Source organism: Salvelinus fontinalis, chromosome 37 (genome assembly GCF_029448725.1).
Source record: "Salvelinus fontinalis isolate EN_2023a chromosome 37, ASM2944872v1, whole genome shotgun sequence".
Lineage (NCBI taxonomy): Eukaryota > Metazoa > Chordata > Actinopteri > Salmoniformes > Salmonidae > Salvelinus > Salvelinus fontinalis.
The window spans coordinates 18,219,521-18,243,302 of NC_074701.1; the positions used below are offsets into that span (position 1 = coordinate 18,219,521).

Here is a 23,782-nt window from a genome sequence, read left to right on the forward strand (position 1 = left end):
AACTGACTAGTCATTGCTTATTGGAACCCTCTTTCCAGTGAAATCATATGCTGATTGACAACATTATACTGTACAGACTGTGAAATGTCAACAATACATTTTCCGGTTTCATAAGTTCTTTAGATCCCTGTGGCCTTTAAAAAAATATTCTCCCGTTAAGGAGTTGACCTCCTGGTGGACCAAGTGTTGGCTGTGGAGAACCTAACATCGCTGGTGGAGCTGACGCGCTTCGAAACACTGACGCCGCGCTTCTCGGCCACAGTGCCGCCCTGCTGGGTGGAGGTGCAGCAGGAGCAGCAGCAGCGTCGCCACCCCCAGCACTTGCACCAGCAGCACCATGGAGACGCCGCCCAGCACACACGCACCTGGAAGCTGCAGAGTGACAGGTACGGACGTGTGGGTATGACTGGGTGGGTATGGGTGCGAGTAGAATCCTTATGGGTGTGTGCAGTCAGTGAGTCATTTCTCGTAAGTCTATCCACAAATTTCACACTATTAATAAACAATCACAATGGCTGTACATTTGGAATATACACACACTTTAAATTCCTCATTGAGAACCACAGCTACATGTTCCTTTTTAACTTGTATGTTAACAATCTCACATGCTCCTATTAAAAAAAAAATGTAGCCTAGGATGTCTTGATTTTAGGAAATATTTGAGTAGGTGAATAATGCGGCCATGCTTTCTTTGTTGTTTGTAGCTCCAGCTGGGACGAGCATGTGTTTGAACTGGTCCTTCCCAAGGCCTGCATGGTGGGCCATGTGGACTTCAAGTTCGTCATGAATGCCAACATCACTAACATTCCTCAGATCCAGATCACCCTGCTGAAGAACAAGGCCCCAGGTCTGGGCAAGGTCAACGGTGAGGTCACTCAGCGCTATCTCTTTGTTGCCTTGGCAAATGTTTTAAATATAGTATCTTGAGCATAGACAATGCAGGACTCCTGAGTAACATTTTCACCTGGTGGCGCTGGTGCCACAAACCTTTTCAGTTTGTGGCACCAGCCCATGATTTGGTCGCACCCGAAAAACTATTTTTCACAGGGTCACACAATAAGAAAAATAGGAGTAATAATCTTATAAAGTCAGTCAAAGTGATCTATTAAGAAGTGTGTTGGACTACTGAGATGGTATTCAATTAAGAAGTTAATCCAGCGATTGTCATGAATTTTGGTTTGACAATTAGGCTATTTTTGTTCTATTCCAAAATAGGGCTCCTAGGGCCCTATAAAATCAGTTGTATTCTTTGCTGGGTTCTGTTTTGTGTTATCCCAAATTCCGTTCTCAGTTTTGTTTTTCCAGGTTTCTGTTTTCCTTTCAGAACAAAAACCTGAAAAAAAACAATCACACTTTTTTAATAGAAAAACTAAAAAATGGTTGCTTGAAGTCCACAACAGTGCTTAAACCACACCAGGAGAGGTCTGGGAAAAATGTGTGATGTAATTCCAGTGTGCACCTAGCAAGAAGCTGTTTAGCAGTTTTTTGTGGCACACATGGGATGCCAATTTTCGAAACAAACACCTCCTGGATTGATACAAATAATCATGATATCATTCTCTAACTCATACAGGCTACTTTGTAGTCAACATTTAATTGAGAAGGTTTTTGGTAAAGCCTTTCCTTCTACCAGAATACTTTTAATTAGCATCATCGCTAACGGCTACGCAAAGCACACCGCACATAGACGGGGAATTTTCATTCTCTTCAGAAAGTTGCAGGAAATACGAATCACTGATGCATTCTGTTCATGTCTTATGATACGTTTGGGCAAAAGTATGAATTTTCAATACATTTAGTTAATTCCCTACTAACTTATACATTTTTGAATATTGTTGAATTCAGTTTTAATGTCTGGATTCCATGTGCATTGCCTTACCATTTTTGAATTCAATCTCTTTTCGACAGCATCCCTTTTGATTTAAACAACTATCCATACGTTTGCACATAGTGGGCCAATTTAAAAAAAAATAATAATAAAATTGTCGGCCTTAATAATATATATTTTTAACTGAATGTGAAAACATTCAAGAGATAAAGGTGCTTAATGTTGACCCATTTTACATACCCCACCCTACCATGAGACATCCATGGCTTCATCACTGGAAAAGATTAACAGTTCAATTTGATGTCATTTAAAAGTTTACAAACAGGGTTATCTATTTTATAATTTATTGAAAAAGTTGAATGGTCATTTGAATAAAACCAGATCAAAGTATGATGAACCAAGTATTAAAAATGTATGCTTCTACATTGACAAAGTTTGATCATAAAGTTACTAGTCCCCTCACCATATGACACACTTGGTTCTGGATGCGAGATTATATAGATTTTTTATGGAATATCTACATAGGCGTACAGAGGCCCATTATCAGCAACCTTCACTCCTGTGTTCCAACGGCCCGTTGTGTTAGCTAATCCAAGTTTATCATTTTAAAAGGCTAATTGATCATTAGAAAACCCTTTTGCAATTATGTTAGCACAGCTGAAAACTGTTGTTCAGATTAAAGAGGCAGTAAAACTGGCCTTTTTTAGACTAGTTGAGTATCTGGAGCATCATCATTTGTGGCTTCGATTACAGGCTCAAAATGGCCAGAAACAAAGCGCTTTTTTCTGAAACTCGTCAGTCTATTCTTGTTCTGAGAAATAAAGGCTACTCCATGCGAGAAATTGCTAAGAAACCGAAGATATCATACAGCACTGTGTACTACTCCCTTCACAGAATAGCGCGAACTGGCTCTAACCAGAATAGAAAGAGGAGTGGGAGGCCCCGGTGCACAACTGAGCAAGAGTACAAGTACATTAGTGTCAAGATTGAGAATCCGACGCCTCACAAGTCCTCAACTGGCAGCTTCATTAAATAGTACCCGCAATACAACAGTCTCAACGTCAACCGTGAAGCTGTGACTCCGGGATGCTGGCCTTCTAGGCAGAGTTCCTCTGTCCAGTGTCTGTTCTTTTGCCCATCTTAATTGTTTCTTTTTATTGGCCAGTCTGAGATGGCTTTTTCTTTGCAACTCTGCCAGCATCCCGGAGTCGCCTCTTCACTGTTGACGTTGAGACTGTTGTTTTGCTGGAACTATTTAATGAAGCTGCCAGTTGAGGACATTAAAGAGATAAAGATGCTCAAAATTGACCTATTTTGCGTACTCCACCATACAAAAAGACATCCATTTCTTCCTCACTGGAAAAGATAAATGGTTGAGATTTGATATCACTTCAAATTTGGTAGGAACCAAATTGTTGGTCAGTGTTTTCCAGGGGACCCTAATTACATAAGAATAGATGTTACTTGTATACAAAGATTTTAGAATATACTATAGGCTCTCTTGATTCAGCATAGTGTTGCACAAACAACATGCTGTATCACACCCTGCCGTGATTGCGAGTACGATAGTGCGGCGCACAATTGGCCCCCCCATCATCCGGTTTTGGCCGTGGTAAGCCGTCATTGTAAATAAGAATTTATTCTTAACTGACTTGCCTAGTTAAATCAAAAACATGCTGATCTAGCATCTTGTATTAGTTAACTTTTGCTTTGCCCTAGCTCAGTGCATTAGCTACAGTGGGGCAAAAAAGTATTTAGTCAGCCACCAATTGTGCAAGTTCTCCCACTTAAAAAGATGAGAGGCCTGTAATTTTCATCATAGGTACACTTCAACTATGACAGACAAAATGAGAGAGAAAAAATCCAGAAAATCACATTGTAGGATTTTTAATGAATTTATTTGCAAATTATGGTGGAAAATAAGTATTTGTTAGTTGGCGATTAGCATTAGGAATTAGTGTTATTTCAAATCAAATTTTATTCTAGGCATATTCCAGCTTCTTAAGACCAATTAGCTAGTGTTTTGCAGAGAGCAAGACACTCAAACTAATAGTACAATACAGTAAACGTGAATTCATATTAAAAAGCAACTTGGATGCAGTGTCCATCTTGTTTTGAGCAGTCGGCACAGCGGCAGGGCGGGCACTTTTTATTACGAGAATCATGAAGATAATGCACTTTGCTGTTTGACATTCATGGTTTTAATCGCCCCAAAATATGACGTTTTGCTTGTGACCAGGTAGAATGTGCAGATCGCACCAGTGCGACAATAACATTTTTAACTCGTACAGTCAAGTCAAAGGGTCGCTGTCTGGAGACCTGCAATGAAGAGGACTGGCTGCCATAAATAACTAGCCTTTGTGCAGGGGAATATTGATTGTTTCATTTATGATCTTGCTTGACATATCTTATTTGCCGATGCCTACTGTCTCAAATGTGATTTTTTTTCTTTCCTTTTCTCTCCAGAGACGGCAGTTGACAGACAGATCTCCTTCCCCCTGTCCCATGTCCTCCATGCCAATGGGGAGAGGAATGGACAGCCACTTTTGCACGACTTTACAGATGACATCCATTTCATGGACATCGAAGAGACATCAGGTAGAAAGCTGCATGAAAAGGCAGCCAGGGTTGATAGACGCAGTCAGTGTTTGACACTTGATTATTGTGTGTTGGGTTGCCACATTGTAGATGATTAGTGTTACTAGTGATTCGGAGGGTGAAGCCGCAATCCGAGGGGTTCCTCAGCCTAGCAGAGGTTTCATAACATTGCTCTTCCTCTTCCAGGCTCCAGGCTGTGCACCTTCTTAGAAGATCATAAGGAGGATATCCTGTGTGGTCCCGTGTGGTTGGCCAGTGGACTGGACCTCTCAGGCCATGCTGGGATGCTGAGCCTCACCAGCCCCAAGCTGGTCAAAGGTAGCAATATCTGCAAACTTTTACATTGAGTCACATTGAACAAATCTTACCTTGGCCATTTTTGTCCCTCCAGTATATGTCTTCCCAACTTTTTCTTGGAGAAAGATGATCTGCATGCCGCTGTTTATCTGAATCCTCCCCCCCTGGCAATGTACGTATTGTATGTTAGATGTTTTCAGCTGGTTTGTCCCCCTCCCTGCAGGCATGGCTGGGGGCAAGTACCGCTCGTTCCTGGTGCACATCAAGGCGGTGAGCGACAAGGGCATGGAGGAGAGCCCCATGCCGGTGGTGAGGATGCCCGCTGCCAAGCCTCAGAGCAGCAAGGGCCATTCCCTCTCCACCCTGCTGCAGAGGGCACAAGCCACGAAGGTACAGAGGGCAAAGCATTGGAAAACAAATGCAATTTTACTTCAGTTTATTTCAGTAGTCCTTCTCTGCTGCACACAAGGCACTTTTGACTGATTGTACAGTTGTGTAAATTGAGTGCATGGATGACCTTGATTGTAGCTTTCTCCTTTGTCTCCATCTGGTGGGAGAATAATGGTATTGCCATGTTCTCAGTGAGAAGTTGAAGGTGTCAAATTGATTGGATGTGGCTTCCTCATACCAGCAACGTCCCATTCTTGAAGGAGGACATTTTCTCTTAGTTTACAGCTCTACAATTTTAAAATATCCCTCTTTGGACACTGTACTGTTTTCCGTCTTTAAAATGCCTCTCCCATTTAGGAAAAGGCCTCCACTTCCAAAGCAGATTTTCCTGCTCAGTCGAAGAAACCTGACAACCTCCGCGGCTGCGACCTGCTACAGGAGGTGTCCGTCACAATCCGAAGGTTTAAGAAGACCTCCATACCCAAAGAAAGGTGCGGTCCTTAGTACCGTTGTTTCACGAAAAACACTGAACTATTGTAAAATCCCAACACCTTAATAAAATGCGTTATTTCATGATCTTGCACAGTTTGAGAACGGACATGCGTCTTGTTACTTCAATACTCGTTATATCATAGTAGTAAAACATAACTAACTGAATTGTATGTATGTTGCTCCTGTCTTTTTCAGAGTCCAGCGCTGTGCCATGCTGCAGTTTCCAGATTTCCATGAGAAGCTTTTGAACGGGCTGTGTAAGGGGGCGGATGAGGGCCCTGGCACAGAGCACTCCCAGAGCCTCATCCTTGACTGCCTCTGCTGGTTGGCTGGAGTGTACTCCAACGGACCCTGCAGGTGGGCCTAAGAGGATGAATGTGGGATGCAAGAAGGAGATGAGATATTCATAGGGATACAGAGATGCTCTATACATGCGGTAAAGAGATCAATGGAATTACCACTCTGGGGATAATCGAGACGGCCATCAAAATTTGTCTACATTTAGGCTGTTTATATGTGTGTTTTACACTGTAAGGGTACAAGTCAGAGTATAGTGCTTGTATGGATGTCAACCCCAATCGTTCATGTCGTCACCAATCAACTGCATTACACTTATCAACTGCTTCAACTACCACCACAGATTTTCTATATGGCTAACTAGGTCTACACCTGTTGTATTTGGCGCATGTGACAAATACAATTTGATTATACGAACGGGAGTTCTAAACCCGAAAAGGACATCTTCTAAATATTATGCAGCGGGGAACAGCTAAATATATCCAAATCAGATTTTAATAACATTGTAGGCCTGTTAGAAGACATAAATCATGTCGGATTTGACAAATATCCAGATTTTTTGAACGCCCGCCAATGACGGCATCCTTGCACTATCCACCATGGTCTGTGTTCCATTGTTACTTTACCGCGTGTATATGTTTCTGAGATTAGATATTATTACTGTACTGTTTTTGGTCACATGATATCTCAACATTTTCACTAGGGATGTGACACAACCATTTTTTTTATTGCCCCCCCCCCCAAAAAAACATACAATTCCATGTGAATTCACAATGCAGCTGTTGCCACCAACGGTTTATGTCCCTTTCAGATGGTTGCGTGTTGCCCCCGCACTACCATTACTGTACCTCAATTCCACCTCGCAAAGTTTGAATTTCTCCACCTTCACATTTAACTTCTCAAAGTATTGCCATACTGAACTTCGCTGCTGTCGCTTGCCTTTCTCCTCCGATTTTCCAACTGTTAACAACGATGATGCAGTGGTGGAGATTTGTCACCAAAATAATTGATTCCTCAACTAACTTACTAAAATTTGGTATTTTTGGAATGGAGGAGACTGATTAGTTGCAACCTTCCGAGAACACAAACACTTGCGTCTTTCATAGCGAGCTAGCTAGGGGCAGGGACAGAGGGGAGGAGCACAGTATAGGCAGATCAGAACCGTGCACTAGACCTATCTATCGGTAATCAAGCTGTATCTCGCGACTTCATGGTTTGCAATGTCTCACAACTTCTGTAAATTAAGACCTATCATCAATGGTCAGGCTAGGATATATTCCACTGAACACACACACTCGCATCATTAGCGAAGAGAAAGGGCAGGCGAGCCAGTAGCCTGCTGTAATTTCATATGAGACAAAAACACCCCCAACCACTCAGCAACGACAAGTACCCTGTGCTCGCAAGACTGGCCCGACGACACCTCCGTATCCCGGCGACATTGGTCTCATGAATAAACTAGGATATTCTACAGGCAACAGCCCGAAGACTGAATACACACTCATCATTAGCAAAGAGCAAGGGGGGGGGGGGAGAGAGGAGGGGCAGGCAGAACTGTGCGCATATGTCTTGGTAATCTGTATCTCGCAATGTCTTGTCTTGCATGCCTCTTCGCACATTCACCAGAGTAGCCTAAAGTTTGCCTCTTTCCCTCCGGTTTCATTTAAAATACACAACGTTCACCAGGCCCTTTTAGTTTATTGTCTAGTTGGGCTTTAATGGCAAAGAATATGTTTTGTGATAACTGTGCCTTTAAATTTTGTGGGGGGGGGGGGGGCGGCAAGGGATTTTTTTAAACGTTAATGATCACAATTTTGTTTAAATGTTCACCCATAATGTTATTGAATTGTGTTTATTAATATTTAATTTTTATTTAACCACGCAAGTCAATGTAGAATATAGTCTTATTTACATTGACTGCCTACAAAAACGCAAAAGGCCTCCTGCGGGGATGGATCCGGGATTAAAAATACAGGACAGAACACACATCACGAGAAGAGACACCACAACACTACATAAAGAGAGACCTAAGACGACAACACAGCAGGGTAGCAACACAACATGGCAGCAGCACAACATGGTACCAGCACAAAACATGGTACAAATATTATTGGGCATGTTGGTTCTTTTCCTTCCAGCCTGAGAGAAGGAAAGGAGGCTCTGCTGATGAAAACAAGGAAACGGCTGACCGACATTGTGCGGGTGTGTTTTTTTGAGGCTGGACGGAGTATAGCCCACAAATGCGCCCGCTTTCTTGCACTTTGTATTAGGTAAGTTGGGCTTTTCATGGATGTTGTGACACATACGCTGTCATACTCCTTGTTGATGCTTGTGTGATGTAGTAGGTGTACACATTTTTTAACTTGTTTTTGTCTGTTATGTCATCAGTAATGGGAAAGGGGAGCCCAGTCAGCAGGGCTTTGGCATGAATCTCCTGAATGCTCTGCTGGACAATATGCCTTACTTGCCTGCAGCAGCAACAGGTGGTAAGTAGAAATAATGTTTTTCCTGATAACACAATCGTGGGTAGAAGGCTTCTGCATTATCAACAGCATTGTTTTGGAAGTGCATGATTTTGCTAGGCAGTGGCATGTGTCGAAGTCTCTCTTTCTATCTCAGGGTCGGTGTTCTGGTACTTTGTGCTGCTTAACTATGTGAAGGATGAGGACCTGTCGGGCTGCAGCACGGCCTGTGCCTCTCTGCTCACTGCTGTCTCCCGGCAACTGCAGGACCGCCTCACGCCCCTGGAGGCTTTGCTACAGACCAGGTGGGCCTTTTCATCCTCTAGTGTCCTTACACCCCATTCAGGACCTAAAGAAACCAAAAATAACCGACTGTAATGTTGCGAGAAGACTACCATAAAAACTAGTTTGTGTTGAACCCAGCTTGACTCTTTGTGAATTATAATGCTCTGTACCGTGTGTCTCCTCCCCAGATACGGCCTGTACAGTTCCCCATTCGACCCAGTGCTTTTTGACCTGGAGGTCAGTGGCTCCTCCTGTAAGAATGCCTTCAACAGTAGCATCGGCGTCCAGTCAGACGAGATTGACTTTTCCGAAATTCTCTCAGGTCTGCACCATATTTCACCATATTGCTTCCACCTATCCAATTCCTTCATCAATGGATTCATTTTGTTCTGCTCTGTACTCTGGTGTGTGTGTATGACTTAACCTGTGTGTGTGTCTATTGCAGGGAACGGCAAGGTAAGCAGCTGTGCGGCGGCCGAGGGCAGCTTCACGGCCCTCACTGGGCTCCTGGAGGTGGAGCCGTTGCACTTTACCTGTATCTCCACCAGCGACGGCACCAGGGTGGAGAGGGACGACGCAAGCATGTTCACAGGTACCTACCTCAGCTGCTTCTTGTTACTTGTGTAAAGGTTTATCCAGACCCTTTGTGAAATGGAACATTAAACATCTTCACTGTTCCTACTCAGGGATTTTGAGTTCTACTCCTGACCTTTGCCCTCTTCTCCCAGTGAGCACATTCGGTGTGACCCCGGCGGTGGGTGGCCTGTCGGCGGGCACAGTGGGCGAGGCGTCCACGGCACTGAGCTCTGCAGCCCAGGTGGCTCTGCAGTCGCTGTCCCACGCCATGGTGTCTGCAGAGCAGCAGCTGCAGGTGCTCCAGGAGAAACAGCAGCAGCTGTTCAAACTACAGCAACAGGTCAGGGACTCTAGCACCCATACAGGCAAACTTACATATAGACATGTCCCTATACACTTATTCACAGACATGCATGTTATGTACTCACACAGGTGCACATACAAGCGTCTTCTTATCCAAGCTGTCACTATATGCACAAACACCAATATCATGTGTCAGACTTCATGTACAGTGCATTCGGAAAGTATTCAGACCCCTTGACTTTTTCCACATTTTGTTACGTTACAACCTTAATCTAAAATTGATTACTTTGTCTCCCCTCCCCTCCTCATAAATCTATACACAACACCCCAAAATAACAAATCAAAAACAGGTTTGTAGAAATGTTGTTAAAAAATTAAAATAAAAAAAAACTAAAATGACATTTTACATAAGTATTCAGACCCTTTACTCAGTACTTTGTTGAAGCACCTTTCGCAGCGATTACAGCCTTGAGTCTTCTTGGGTATGACGCTACCAGCTTGGCACACCTGTATTTGGGGAGTTTCTCCCATTCTTCTCTGCAGATCATCTCAAGCTCTGTCAGCTCTGTCAGGTTGGATGGGGAGCGTCGCTTCACAGCTATTTTCAGGTCTCTCCAGAGATGTTAAATAGGGTTCAAGTCCAGGCTCTTGCTGGGCCACACAAGGCATTGATACTTGTCCCGAAGCCACTCTTGTGTTGTCTTGGCTGTGTGCATAGGGTTGATGTTCTGTTGGAAGGTGAATCTTCGCCCCAGTCTGAGGTCCTGAGTGCTCTGGAGCAGGTTTTCATCAAGGATCTCTCTGTACTTTGCTCCATTCATCTTTGCCTCGATCCTGACTAGTCTCCCAGTCCCTGCCGCTGAAAAACATCCCCACAGCATGATGCTGCCACCACCATGCTTCAACTTAGGGATGATGGCAGGTTTCCTCCAGATGTGACGCTTGGCATTCAGGCCAAAGAGTTCAATCTTGGTTTCATCAGACCAGAGAATCTTGTTTCTCATGGTCTGAGAGTCCGTACGGTGCTTTTTGGCAAACTCCAAGCGGACTGTCGTGCCTTTTACTGAGGAGTGGCTTCTGTCTGGCCATCATAAAGGCCTGATTGGTGGAGTGGTACAGAGATGGTTGTCCTTATGGAAGGTTCTCCCATCTCCACAGAGGAACTCTGGATCTCTGTCAGTGACCATCGGGTACTTGGTCCCCACTCTGACCAATTCCCTTCTCCCCTGATTGCTCAGTTTGGCATCATTAACAATGATGGAGTCCCCTGTATTCTTGGGGACCTTCAATGGTACAAAAATGCTTTGGTACCCTTCCCCAGATCTGTGGCTCAACACAATTCTGTCTCAGAGCTTTATGACCAGTTCCTTTGACCGCATGGCTTGGTTTTTACTCTGACATGCCCTGTCAACTGTGGGACCTTTATATAGACAGGTGTGTGCCTTGCCAAATCATGTCCAATCATTTGAATTTACCGCAGGTAAACTCCAATCAAGTTGGATGATCAATGGGAACAGGATGCACCTGAGCTCAATTTCAAGTCTCATAGCAAAGGGTCTGAATAATTATGTAAAGAAGATATTTGTTTTATTTTTGAATAAAATAATTTAAGAAATGTTTCACTTTGTCATTTTGGGGTGTTGTGTTTAGATGGAGGATTTTTATTTATTTGACTAATTTTAGAATAAGTCTTTAACATAAAATGTGGATAAAGTGAAGCCGTCTGAATAGTTTCCGAATGCAATGTATCAGTGTGATATTTGCCAGTTTTAGCCAAGTAGTAATCCTGTCTGTGTTCGGAACAGAAGGCCAAGCTAGAGGCAAAGTTGCACCAGACCACTTCAGCAGCTGCGGCCTCCGGCGTGGGGCCCATCCACAACTCTGTGCCTTCCAGTGCCCCCGGCTTCTTCATCCATCCCTCTGAAGTCATCCCCCCCACGCCCAAGACCACCCCGCTGTTCATGACGCCACCACTTACTCCTCCCAACGAGGCGGTGTCGGCAGCCATCAGTGTGGAGCTGGCCCAGCTCTTCCCTGGCTCCATGATAGACCCACCGCCTGTCAACCTGGCCGCACACAACAAGAACAGCCCGAAAGCCAAGCCGGTCAGTCACAAACAACTCTTCGACGGCAGATAGCCTTGCGTTTAAGAGTGTGGGCCAGTAACCGAAAGGTTGCGTCTGCTAAATTACTAAAATGCCAATAGCTCAAAGCACAGCAGTTAGGTTTGTGCTTTCACATGAACACCACGGGACTTTTGTTGCATTTTGTCAATGAATAAAATATGTAAATTAAGAAGTTTTATATTCTATATGTTTTGACTGAAAAGCGTCTGTTTGTTGCAGAACCCCATGGGCAGCGGTCTGGCGTTGGCCCTCTCTCAAGCCTCTCACTTCCTCCAACCTCCTCCACAGCAGTCCATCATCATTGAGCGCATGCACTCTGGTAAGTACAGTTACCTTTTTGTGCCTTTTTACCTGGGTCAACAGTTGTAAATGAAACTCGAGCGTATACACTACTTGACCAAAAGTATGTGGACACCTGCTCGTTTAACATCTCTCGAATACTGAATATTCCAGAAATGATGTCATGGCTTTAGAAGCTTCTGACAGGCTAATTGACATCACTTGAGTCAATTGGAGGTGTACCTGTGGATATATTTCAAGGCCTATCTTCAAACTCAGTGCCTCTTTGCTTGACATCATGGGAAAATCAAAAGAAATCAGCCAAGACCTCAGAAAAAAATTGGAGACCTCCGCAAGTCTGGTTCATCCTTTGAGCAATTTCCAAATGCCTGAAGGTACCACGTTCATCTGTACAAACAATAGTGCACAAGTATAAACACAATGTGACCACGCAGCCGTCATACCGCTCTCCTAGAGATGAATGTACTTTGGTGCGAAAAGTGCAAATCAATCCCAGAACAACTGCAAAGGAACTTGTGAAGATGCTGGAGGAAACGGGTACAAAAGTATCTATATCCACAGTAAAACGAGTCCTTTATCGACATAACCTGAAAGGCCGCTCAGCAAGGAAGAAGCCACTGCTCCAAAACAGCCATTAAAAAAGCCAGACTACAGTTTGCAACTACGCATGGAGACAAAGATCATACTTCTTGGAGAAATGTCCTCTGGTCTGAGGAAACAAAATATAACTGTTCGGCCATAATGACCATCGTTATGTTTGGAGGAAAAAGGGGGAGGATTGCAAGCCGAAGAACACCATCCCAACTGTTAAGCATGGGGGTGCCAGCATCAGGTTGTGGGGGTGCTTTGCTGCAAGAAGGACTTCACAAAATAGATGGCATCATGAGGCAGGAAAATTATGTGGATATATTGAAGCAACATCTCAAGACATCAGTCAGGAAGTTAAAGCTTGGTTGCAAATGGGTCTTCCAAATGGACAATGACCCCAAGTATACTTCCAAAGTTGTGGCAAAATGGCTTAAGGACAACAAAGTCAAGATATTGGAGTGGCAGTCACAAAGCCCTGACCTCAGTCCTATTGAAAATTTGTGGGCAGAACTGAAAAAAACGTGTGCGAGCAAGGAGGCCTACAAACCAGATTTAGGTACACCAGCTCTGTCAGGAGGAATGAGCCAAAATTCACCCAACTTATTGTGGAAGGCTACCAGAAACGTTTGACCCAAGTTCAACAATTTAAATGCAATGTTACAAAATACTAATTGAGTGTGTGTAAACTTCTGACCCACTGGGAATGTGATGAAAGAAAGAAAAGCTGATATCATTCTCTCTGCTATTATTCTGACATTTCACATTCTTAAAATAAAGTGGTGATCCTAACTGACCTAAAACAGGGAATTTTCACTAGGATTAAATGTCAGGAATTGTGAAAAACTTGAGTTTAAATGTATTTGGCTAAGGTGTATGTAAACGTCTGACTTCAACTGTACATACAGTACCAGTCAAAAGTTTGGAGTCATTCAAGTGTTTTTATTTATTTTTGCTATTTTCCTCATGGTAGAATAATAGTGAATACGTCAAAACTATGAAATAACACACATGGACTCAGGAAGTAACCCCAAAAAAGTGTTAAACAAATATATTTTATTTGAGATTGTTAACAGTAGCCATCCTTTGCCTTGATGACAGCTTTGCACCCTCTTGGCATTCTCTCAACCAGCTTCATGAGTTAATCACTTGCAATGCATTTCAATTAACAGGTGTGCCTTGTCAAAAGTTAATTTGTGGAATTTCTTGTGTTTGAACCAATCAGTTGTGTTGTGACAAGGTAGGAATGGTATACAGAATATAGACCTATTTGGTAAAAGACAAGGTCCAAATTATAGCAAGAACATCTCAAATAGGCAAAGAAACGACAGTCCATCATTACTTTAAGACATGAAGGTCAGTCAATTCTGAAAATGTCAAGAACTTTGAACGTTTCTTCAAGTGCAGTTGCAAAAACCACCAAGCGCTATGATGAAACTGGCTCTCATGAGGACCGCCACAGGAAAGGAAGACCCAGAGTTACTTCTGCTGCAGTGGATAAGCTCGTCAGTTTGAGGCCCAAATAAATCCTTCACAGAGTTCAAGTAACAGACACATCTCAACATCAACTGTTCAGAGGAGAATGTGTGAATCATGCTTTCATGGTCAAATTGCTGCGAAGAAACCACTACTAAATGACACCTCCAGGCTGTGTAAGGGCTATTTGACCAAGGAGGAGAGTGATGGAGTGCTGTATCAGCACAAGTGAGCCAACAAGTGCTCAGTATATGTGGGAATTCCTTCAATACTGTTAGAAAAGCATTCCAGGTGAAGCTGCTTGAGTGCCAAGTGTGCAAAGCTGTCATCAAGGTAAAGTGTGGCTACTTTGAAGAATCTCAAATATAAAATAGATGTGGAACCAAAAAAGTGTTAAACAAATCAACAATGTAGAAAATAGTAAAAAAAACAACAACACTTGAATGAGTAGGTGTGTCTAAACTTTTGACTGGTACTGTATGTCTCATGAGTTGTGCCCTATATGGCAAATAGGGATTCATTTGAGATGTTGTTTTGGTAAGCTCTTGTGTGACCTAAATACCTCCTCTCGTGTCCCAGGAGCGCGGAGATTTGTGACACTGGACTTCGGTCGTCCCGTGCTGCTGACAGACGCTCTGATCCCCACCTGTGGGGACCTGGCCTCTCTGTCCATCGACATCTGGACGCTGGGGGAGGAGGTGGACGGACGCAGGCTAGTGGTTGCCACGGACATCAGCACCCACTCCCTCATCCTGCACGACCTTCTGCCGCCCCCTGTCTGCCGCTTCATGAAAGTCAGTGGCCGAGATGCATTGTCTCTGAAGATCTTTGTCCATTTGTCTTCTTTTCTATACCTTTTCTAATTCACGGGTTTCGAATAAGTATCTGAACTCTGTGGGCATTGAAGAAATTGCACCGTTGTCTTTTTTTTTTCCATCAATGAGCATTCTGTGATAAAATTACTATGTTCCATAGCAGCTGTTTTCCTACAACCTAATCCACTTTTCTCCATACCTCCCACTTCACCCAACAGATCACTGTGATTGGTCGTTATGGCAGCACCAATGCCCGGGCCAAGATCCCATTGGGCTTCTACTACGGCCACACCTACATCCTGCCCTGGGAGAGCGAGCTGAAGCTGATGCACGACCCCCTGAGGGGAGAGAGTGACGCGGCCAGCCAACCTGACTTGGATCAGCACCTGGCCATGATGGTGGCCTTGCAGGAGGACATCCAGTGCAGGTCAGAAGGCATACAAAACTATTCAACTAGTTAGCTAACTCTGATTTACGTTATATGAGATGTATGTTTATGTGGTATCTGCTAGACAGATAAGCTTTGTCATCAATGGAGATGGACTAATGCTTTGTGGATATAGGATGCAAATTTGACTCCTACGTCTCTTTTGCGCTCGCCCTCTCCCTAAGGTACAACCTGGGATGCCACCGGCTGGAGACCTTACTCCAGAACATCGACCTGCCTCCTCTGAACAGTGCCAACAACGCCCAGTACTTCCTGCGGAAGCCCGACAAGGCAGTGGAGGAGGACGCGCGCGTCTTCTCGGCCTATCAGGACTGTATCCAGCTGCAGCTACAACTCAACTTGGCCCACCACGCCGTCCAAAGGCTCCGCGTGTCCCTGGGAGCCGGGCGCAAGATCCTGCCTGAGCCCTACGACCCCCGGGAGCTCATCCAGAACTCTTCCACCGAGCAGCTGAGAACCGTCATCCGCTACCTGCTGGACACACTCCTCAGCCTTCTGCACTCTAACAACGGTAAGATGTCTGGGGAGGGCCACAGGGTCTTTATCAGGGATGGGATCTACTTTTCTGACTGTATCCCATATTCATACATCTTTAAAGTTGGCCTAGCCTCAAATCAATATCCTTCTTTACCTGATAGTCTGTTCTCCTAACAACATTTCTAGGGGACATTGGTAGGTTATCTTTAGAATGATCTGAGTCACACCTCCACACCTCCTCAATACATGTATTTTCTCCTTCTTGCATAAGCCTATAGCATTTTTGAACCTTAGCCATGTTTGAGACATGAATTCTTTCAAGCCACGAGAAATGTAGGAATAAATTATTTGCTGATTTTGTCTTCTGCCCTCGCTTGCCTTTTTTAAATGAAATAGCCTACCTTTTAAAACTGTTTTCTATGCGTTTTCTCACAACCAATTCTGTATGATGTCTTTGAAAAAGTTTGGATAAATATTCGCTTTTCGAAGTTGTTCAAAGTTAACCGAAAGCCCATGGTTCTGTGAAGAGTGCTTAGCAATCTTCTCTCACCCGTCAAATCACTACTGACGCTCCCTAGCAGCTCGTCATACAGTTTCACGAGTCTCTTCTTATGAAAGAGAATAAAGTATTACCCCCTTGCTGCTGGTGTTTCCTGGCGTTATGCCTGCGCTGTCTTTTTACCCTCAGTGAATTCCAAATGGCCCTGTTCAGATCAGTGGAATGGAGCCTTTCATTTAAACTCCCTCATTATATCCAGCCCTCTGTAGTTCTCTCACTGGCTGTCTGCAGAATAGTGGATTGAGACGTCTGGTTTTAAGGGCTTGATTGGAAGGATAATGTCTGTACTTTTCTCTCCGAAATGAAGGGTTGCTTTTTCAAGGCCTGTGGTTTCCGTGTAGTGGTCAGTGTCTCCTCATGAAAGCCCTTTTCTAGGAACTGTGGACTTTTCTTCTGTTGAACGCTTTGATTTAGTCAAGTACATGTGGTAATTTCATGTTTTTTGCGGTCACTTGCGTTGTACCCCTCTTGCAGTTTCCCTCGTTATATCACGTACCCTCTCAGTTGATATCTCCACCCTTGTACAGTATTTATTTATTTATATTTAGCTTGTTTCTTTCCCTTCCGTTTTGTGTTTCCTTCCCACTCATCTTTCCCTAGCTCTCATTTGACCGCCATCTTTCACTTGATATCATACTTTCTCTTTGTCCTCCCCCACTAGGGTACGCAGTCCCGTCTGTGCTGCAGAGCACGTTCCACGCGCAGGCCTGCGAGGAGCTCTTCAAGCACCTGTGCATCAGCGGCACGCCCAAGATCCGTCTGCACGCAGGCCTGCTGCTGGTGCAGCTGTGTGGAGGGGAGTGCTGGTGGGGCCAGTTCCTCTCCAACGTCCTGCAGGAGCTCTACAACTCCGAGCAGCTGCTCATTTTCCCCCAGGACAGGTGGGCTTTTATGCACTGAGGAGCTGTCTCTATCCACCGCACTCCCTTTAGATTCTTTGCACCACACTGACAAACTGTAGCTCCTTGGACAATCATTATGTCCACACTTCCCCCTCACAACACAAACTGGTTACTGCCCATTGACCGGTGACATTGGGATTTCTCTAACTTCCATAAAGATAGGTGTTTGTTACATTCAAACACATACCTATCTTTATATCAGAAGAACCCACCCAGACTTATTATTGATTTGTGTTTCCATGTTGCGGAGATTGACCGGGTCCTCTGTGTGTTGTCCCTCAGGGTCTTCATGCTCCTGTCCTGCATCGGCCAAAGATCCTTGAGCAACAGCGGCGTGCTTGAGGGGCTGCTTAACCTGCTGGACAGCCTGCTGTCCCCCCTACAGCAGCCTATGGCGGCTGCCCATCGCAGGACTGAAGGTGGGCTAGCCGGAGGTGGCAGGTCCCTGGGCTGGGGCTGGCAGCAGGGATGGGGGGCTGGGGTGGTCCCTGGCCCCAGCACCGGGCTCCCAGGGCTCTGGACTCAACCAGCAACCTATGAGTGTGTGTCTGTGTGTGCGGCAGGTGTGTTGGACGTCCCCATGATCAGCTGGGTGGTGATGCTTGTGTCGCGGCTGCTGGACTACGTGGCCAGCGTGGAGGACGAGGCGTCTGCAGGCAAGAAGCACCTGGGAGGGAAGGAGAGGGAGCGCACCTTCACAGGTAGCGTAGTGTAGGCTAGGGCATCTCCAATGAGATGTGCTGCTGAGGACTTATGAGGCCAAGCAATCACGACAGTGATCATATTTATTGTTTTGTCTACCCTATTCCCTGCTTTTTGACTATTTTTTCCATATTTTCTAACCGCCTGGTTACACGAGTGATGTTATAGGCTTTTATCCTACTACTCTTTGTCTGCGAGGCTAGCTATAAAATCAACAAGGTTTTATTACAAAAACAGTATTCAGTTTTGAGAACCATGAATCATATTAACAGGGTAATGTTATTGCACATTGATTTGGAACCAAAAACCCAACTTTAACGTGCCTTTCCACCCCCACCTCTCTCCAATGAATCAAGGTAATCAGTGGAGCTTTATAAATAACAGCCTCCAGTCCTCCAGCTCCAACCGCTCAGCCAAAGGCAACAGCAGTCTGGATCGCCTGTATTCCCGCAAGATCCGCAAACAGCTGGTGCACCACAAACAGGTAAATGTGTCCAAATCCAACGTCCGTTTCCGTCTCAAAAACATCAGGGAGTTGCGAATCTCTCCCGTAAATCTGTGTTAGTCACAGTTATTGTGTTCTCCCTCTTACTACTGGCTTTGCATGAAGTCTTGTCATGTAATGATGGTCTTTGTGGTGTTTATTTATCCTGTCCTTTTCATTGTAGCAGTTAAATCTATTGAAGGCGAAACAGAAGGCTTTGGTGGAGCAAATTGAGAAGGAGAAGATCCAGAGCAACAAAGGCTCCTCATACAAACTGCTGGTGGAGCAGGCCAAGCTGAAACAGGCCACATCCAAGGTGAGGATTTCAGAAGCTCTGAAAAGGAACGCTGGAATAGCAAAAGGGTTTCCCCATAGAAATCAAATGACTAAGAATGAAATAATTATTTCTCTCTCATCTTGGTAACACAAGAATATAAAATCAAATATGTTTTTGGGTCACCTTTCAACAAGTTATGACCGATCTGCACACATAGCGTAAACTAGCGTGTGCACCAACACACTCACACAGGTTACAGGTATGCTAGTTGGAATAGTGATAGATTAAACCATGTGTATTAATTGACTTTCGCTGCCTGACATCTGCCTCCATCTATTTCCTGCTCTCTCCATCTCTCCCCCCATCTCTCTCCATGGCAGCACTTTAAGGACTTGATCCGTCTGAGGCGTACAGCTGAGTGGCCCCGCTCCACCCTGGACACAGAGGCCACGGCCGCCAAAGAGCTCCCAGAGGTGGAGCCTCTGCCCTTCACACTGGCCCACGAGCGCTGCATCTCCGTGGTGCAGAAACTGTCCCTTTTCCTCCTCTCCATGGACTTCACCTGTCACGCAGACCTCCTGCTGTTCGTCTGCAAGGTATGCACTGCCAGAAACTTTGATTTGTGTTCTTCGCGTTGAATTGGGATTGGGTTGGCGCTATGTAAATGCATACTTTGTCAGAAAGTTGTGCTGATCACGTGTCTGATTTGGCACTTCAGGTCTTGGCCAGGATAGCCAATGCCACCAGGCCCACCATCCACCTGTGTGAGGTGGTGTCGGAGCACCAGCTGGAGCGTCTGCTGCTGCTGCTGGTGGGGACAGACTTCAACAGGGGGGACATCTCCTGGGGAGGGGCCTGGGCCCAGTACTCCCTCACCTGCATGCTGCAGGACATCCTGGCAGGTAGGGGTAGCTGCTACAATTCAAGTCACTGTTCAATTCTCACGTCATTGAAGAACTCTGTTTTCTAGCTAAACCTGGCATTCTATTATAGATATGGTGAATATTTGCGTTGCTAGCAGTCTCTAGTTGTTTAATTTCTCACAGCACTAACCTTCTCCTGTCCCCTCCTCTCCTTAGGGGAGCTGCTGTCCCCAGGGTCCCTGGATGGTATGGACGAGGGGGCGGTAGGCGAGGAAGCAGGGACATCGTCCTCAGCAGGGATAGACTCTGACGACTCCCTAGCCCAGCCCACCCCCATTCCCCTCGTGGAAACCATTGACGAGGCCCTGGCTCCGGATATCATCGCAGGTACTCCTGGGACCTCCTCTGTTTTCCAAAGTGCGTTGGTAGGCCAGTCCTCAACCACATTTTACACATGGACCCCCCTCACTTTATTATCATGATGAATGCATTTGTGTTAAATTGTTTTTCTTTTTTCCCCTTTTAGCTAGCTGCATGTTTATTCTCTGTATTTTTTCTGTATTTTGTATGGCTTCTTGTTCTGACCGTTTTATTTTAAAGGAGAGTATTGAGAGCTTCTCTCACCAGTTTAATTCTGAATGGACTGTTTTGTAATGTTTTCTTTTGTGGATATTGAGTTCAAACCGTGTAGATGTATTGCCTGTAAGATATCAAAATGCTTTAAGGGGTGGTTGTTATTTTCCTCAGACTATTATTTAATTTGTGCAAAAGTTTCAATAATTCATGGTAGAATTCCTGACTTGAGGTTTCGTAACTGAATTCAAACTATCACAAATCTTAATTCCCTTGACATCGTCAATGGGCTACACAAAAGCACACATTTTGTGCATTTATACCAAGTCAGAATTTTGGCGAAAGTTGTCAGAGCTTGATGATTTAGTGGACCAACCAATTTTTTGTAGGCCTTAAAATTGCCTAGTAATTTCCTAAAAGAAGGCCTTTGAGTTTGCTGGTTTAGTGTGCTTGCTTGGCAATATTAAAGCTCTTTTCATTATTCAAAGGTGCTCCACCTCTGTCTTCTTTGGAAAAAGATAAAGACATTGACTTTGACTTGCTACAAGACCTCATGGATGTTGATATTGATCCTTTAGATATTGATTTGGAAAAGGATCCCCTTGCCGCCAAAGTCTTTAAGGTATGTAACTTGCATGTTTCAACTGCGTGTTTTCTATTCCACTCCCATCTCTCTCTCTATTTAATGCTCTCTTGCATTTTATATTGAGTTATTGATAGCATCACCCCTGGGGCTCATATTGATTCAGCCCAAAACAAACATCAGTTGTACATTAACTTAAATAAACCCCACTGATCAATGATGTAGCTATACAAACATCAAACCATAGTGTTCCATTTCTGCTCTAAATAAATACATAAATGTGTGTGTATTAAAGTTTGTTTTATTGAATCCCTCGCCAACACCACCTCCCTTAGCCCTGCACCCTCACTTCTCCCTAAAACTTCCCAATTTATCTCGGCTCAGGCTTTTTGAGTCTCAAAGCAATTTTCTGTATGTAGACCCAATCAATCAAACTAACCAACTTGGGAAAGTGTTATTCTCTTCACTCTTACTTTTCTTTCTGGGGGGGGGGGAAAATCTCTGCCATTGCACACGAAGGAATGTAGTGTTAGTGTGCATGTCATGTTATACAGGTACCTAGCATCTGAGAGGAATGACTGCGTTTGCATTTCTCTTGTCTCTCTCTCTCCCTACAGCCCATTAGCAGCACCTGGTATGACTACTGGGGTGCTGACTATGGTACTTATGGTTACAACCCCTACATAGGGGGAGTAGGGATTGCTGTGTCCAAGCCCCCGGCTGTTGTCGAAAAGCCTGGGTCTCAGAGTCTCTCCATCTCTGTGTCACAAGGTGAAGGTGCATTTTGTATCCTGATATCATCTCCAAAGCTTAGTCTCGTCTAGGAATCCACACCGCTGGTTGTCTTTGCACTCTAGCATGTTCCATGTGTGTAAAGGAATACATTCTGCCTTATAACCCTGACCTTTGACCTCTCCCGCAGCTCTGGACGCCCGCCTGGAGGTAGGGCTGGAGCAGCAGGCTGAGCTTATGCTCAAGATGATGGCCACACTGGAGGCAGACTCCATCTTGCAGGCGCTCACATCAACCTCCCCTGCAGGTCTACACCTAAGAAACAAATGATTTATAGACACGTCAGTCTTGGAAAAATATTTCAAGCCTTGCGAAACATCAGATGGCTGACCCTTCTGTGTCCCTCTCTCCCGCCAGTGTCCAAGGCATCCAACGGGACAGATGATTCTCTGCTGCGGGGGCTCCATGGGGGCTCCCCCCCAGGAAGCAGCCTAATGGTACAGGCCTCCTCCATCCCCATGCTGAGTGCCTGCTTCAACAAGCTCTTCTCCATGCTTCAGGTGCACCACGTACAGGTCAGTCACCAACAGACTGTTTAGCTAAGGGTCTCTACTACTCCAGAAGACTTGATTGCTCAGTTTTACACATCCCACCACAGAGCTGGACCATTCTCAAGAATATGTTTGTTACCCTGGGTTAGTGGATTTGTAGATTCAGTTCTATCACATGTTTTTGCTTTAGTTGGAGTCTCTGCTGCAGCTGTGGCTAACCCTCAGTCTCAACTCATGCTCTGGGGGCACTGAGGAAAGTGGATCTGACATCTTTATGTTCAACGCCAGCAGAGTGCCCACCATCCCACTCAACCAAGGTCAGAGGTCACCCTATGTTTTTCAATCCACTCCCTTTTCTGCTTAACTCTCAAACCATTCACTTTTAGTTTTTTCATATGGCTACGTGTACATGTGTTTGTATGTTAAACGTCTGTCTCTCCTGTGTTTCAATGCAGCCTCTATCAGCAGTTTCCTGTCGGTGCTAGCCTGGTACCCCAACACCTCCCTGAGGACCTGGTGTCTGGTGCTGCACTCCCTTACCCTCATGACCAACATGCCCTCCAGTGGTGAGTCCAACCTTAAAAGGGTCTCACTCTGAAGACACAGTGCCACACCTACTGATGTTTCACATTGAGGATTGTGAAATAGTAAAATGCATATTGAAGTTGCAGTGTAACCAAAGATAATTAAAACCAAAGGACCTTCAACAGTACTCCTTTTTAATCGAGTGTGTGTTTGTCCTGTGTGTCAGCAGCCTCCAGCAGTGGGATGGGAGCTCATGAGAGCACGGCCCAGCAGATGGTGTCGGACCCTACGCTGGTGCACGTGCTCGTACGTTTCCTGTCTGGGGGCAACCCCCATGGCACCAGCCAGTACAGCTCCCAGGTCGGCCCCACCGCCACCCAAGCTATGCAAGAGTTCCTCACCAGGCTCCAGGTGCACCTCTCTTCCACCTGCCCACAGATGTTTAGCGAGTTCCTGCTCAAACTGATGCACATCCTGTCCACTGAGAGGTATGTTGCCTAGAGACATCAAGAGCAGCTTTTTGTTCCACCCCAGCACTTAATAGACTTTATTCAAATGATAGCTAGTCATCTTCAATTTATCTGATGTTATAGCTGGGCTGCAACAAAAGCCATCCTTTTGATTCCATCACTATACAGTACAATGAATTGTTGTAAAGTGCCAGCGTCAATGACCCCCATCTCTTCTCGTCTTCCTTCAGGGGTCCGTTCCAGTCAGGCCAGGGTCCTCTGGACGCTCAGGTCAAGCTGTTAGAGTTCACCCTGGAGCAGAACTTTGAGGTGGTGTCGGTGAGCACCATCTCCTCTGTCATCGAGTCCATCACCTTCCTGGTGCACCACTACATCACCTGCTCTGACAAGGTGGTGTCCCGCAGCGGCTCCGACAGCTCTGTGGGCGCCCGCGCCTGCTTTGGAGGCCTCTTCGCCAACATCATCCGGCCCGGTGACGCCAAGGCGGTGTGCGGCGAGACCACGCGCGACCAACTCATGTTCGACCTGCTTAAGCTAGTCAACGCCCTGGTTCAGCTGCCCCTGTCGGGCGACCGTGAGTTCAGCGGGCGTCTGCCTCCGGCGGGCAGCGGGGTGTCGGACAGCAGCGCGTCGGACGAGGAGAAGGTGTGCGGCAGCAAGGAGGGGGCAGCGGGAGGGGCCACCCCTAACCAGGGCCCTGCGGCCGGAGTGGCTGACCTGGTGCTGGCCAACCAGCAGATCATGAGCCAGATCCTCTCTGCTCTGGGCCAGTGCAACAGCAGCGCCATGGCTATGATCATAGGTAG

General features: G+C 45.4%; 1 protein-coding gene across 20 annotated transcripts in view; it reads left to right on the forward strand.

Annotated features, from left to right (window-relative positions):
* birc6 (baculoviral IAP repeat containing 6) overlaps positions 1-23,782 on the forward strand; it is a 154,206-nt gene that overhangs the window by 24,331 nt on the left and 106,093 nt on the right. For 5 of the 20 annotated variants that reach the window (XM_055902258.1, XM_055902262.1, XM_055902266.1 and 2 more), the window contains exons 12-45: positions 161-386; positions 705-865; positions 4,295-4,426; positions 4,613-4,744; positions 4,947-5,113; positions 5,471-5,604; positions 5,801-5,962; positions 8,041-8,172; positions 8,291-8,388; positions 8,522-8,669; positions 8,838-8,971; positions 9,095-9,241; positions 9,378-9,565; positions 11,334-11,633; positions 11,874-11,973; positions 14,595-14,809; positions 15,049-15,257; positions 15,443-15,789; positions 16,976-17,195; positions 17,499-17,635; positions 17,780-17,917; positions 18,275-18,402; positions 18,587-18,718; positions 19,060-19,275; positions 19,398-19,581; positions 19,759-19,929; positions 20,604-20,737; positions 21,316-21,469; positions 21,621-21,737; positions 21,848-22,005; positions 22,172-22,298; positions 22,437-22,547; positions 22,733-22,994; positions 23,207-23,778. In XM_055902258.1, the coding sequence (XP_055758233.1) occupies positions 161-386; positions 705-865; positions 4,295-4,426; positions 4,613-4,744; positions 4,947-5,113; positions 5,471-5,604; positions 5,801-5,962; positions 8,041-8,172; positions 8,291-8,388; positions 8,522-8,669; positions 8,838-8,971; positions 9,095-9,241; positions 9,378-9,565; positions 11,334-11,633; positions 11,874-11,973; positions 14,595-14,809; positions 15,049-15,257; positions 15,443-15,789; positions 16,976-17,195; positions 17,499-17,635; positions 17,780-17,917; positions 18,275-18,402; positions 18,587-18,718; positions 19,060-19,275; positions 19,398-19,581; positions 19,759-19,929; positions 20,604-20,737; positions 21,316-21,469; positions 21,621-21,737; positions 21,848-22,005; positions 22,172-22,298; positions 22,437-22,547; positions 22,733-22,994; positions 23,207-23,778 (6,093 nt within the window). Of the gene's footprint in view, positions 1-160; positions 387-704; positions 866-4,294; positions 4,427-4,612; positions 4,745-4,946; positions 5,114-5,470; positions 5,605-5,800; positions 5,963-8,040; positions 8,173-8,290; positions 8,389-8,521; positions 8,670-8,837; positions 8,972-9,094; positions 9,242-9,377; positions 9,566-11,333; positions 11,634-11,873; positions 11,974-14,594; positions 14,810-15,048; positions 15,258-15,442; positions 15,790-16,975; positions 17,196-17,498; positions 17,918-18,274; positions 18,403-18,586; positions 18,719-19,059; positions 19,276-19,397; positions 19,582-19,758; positions 19,960-20,603; positions 20,738-21,315; positions 21,470-21,620; positions 21,738-21,847; positions 22,006-22,171; positions 22,299-22,436; positions 22,548-22,732; positions 22,995-23,206; positions 23,779-23,782 lie in introns of all 20 variants that reach the window. The other 15 variants (XM_055902246.1, XM_055902249.1, XM_055902251.1 and 12 more) reach the window with 9 other exon arrangements.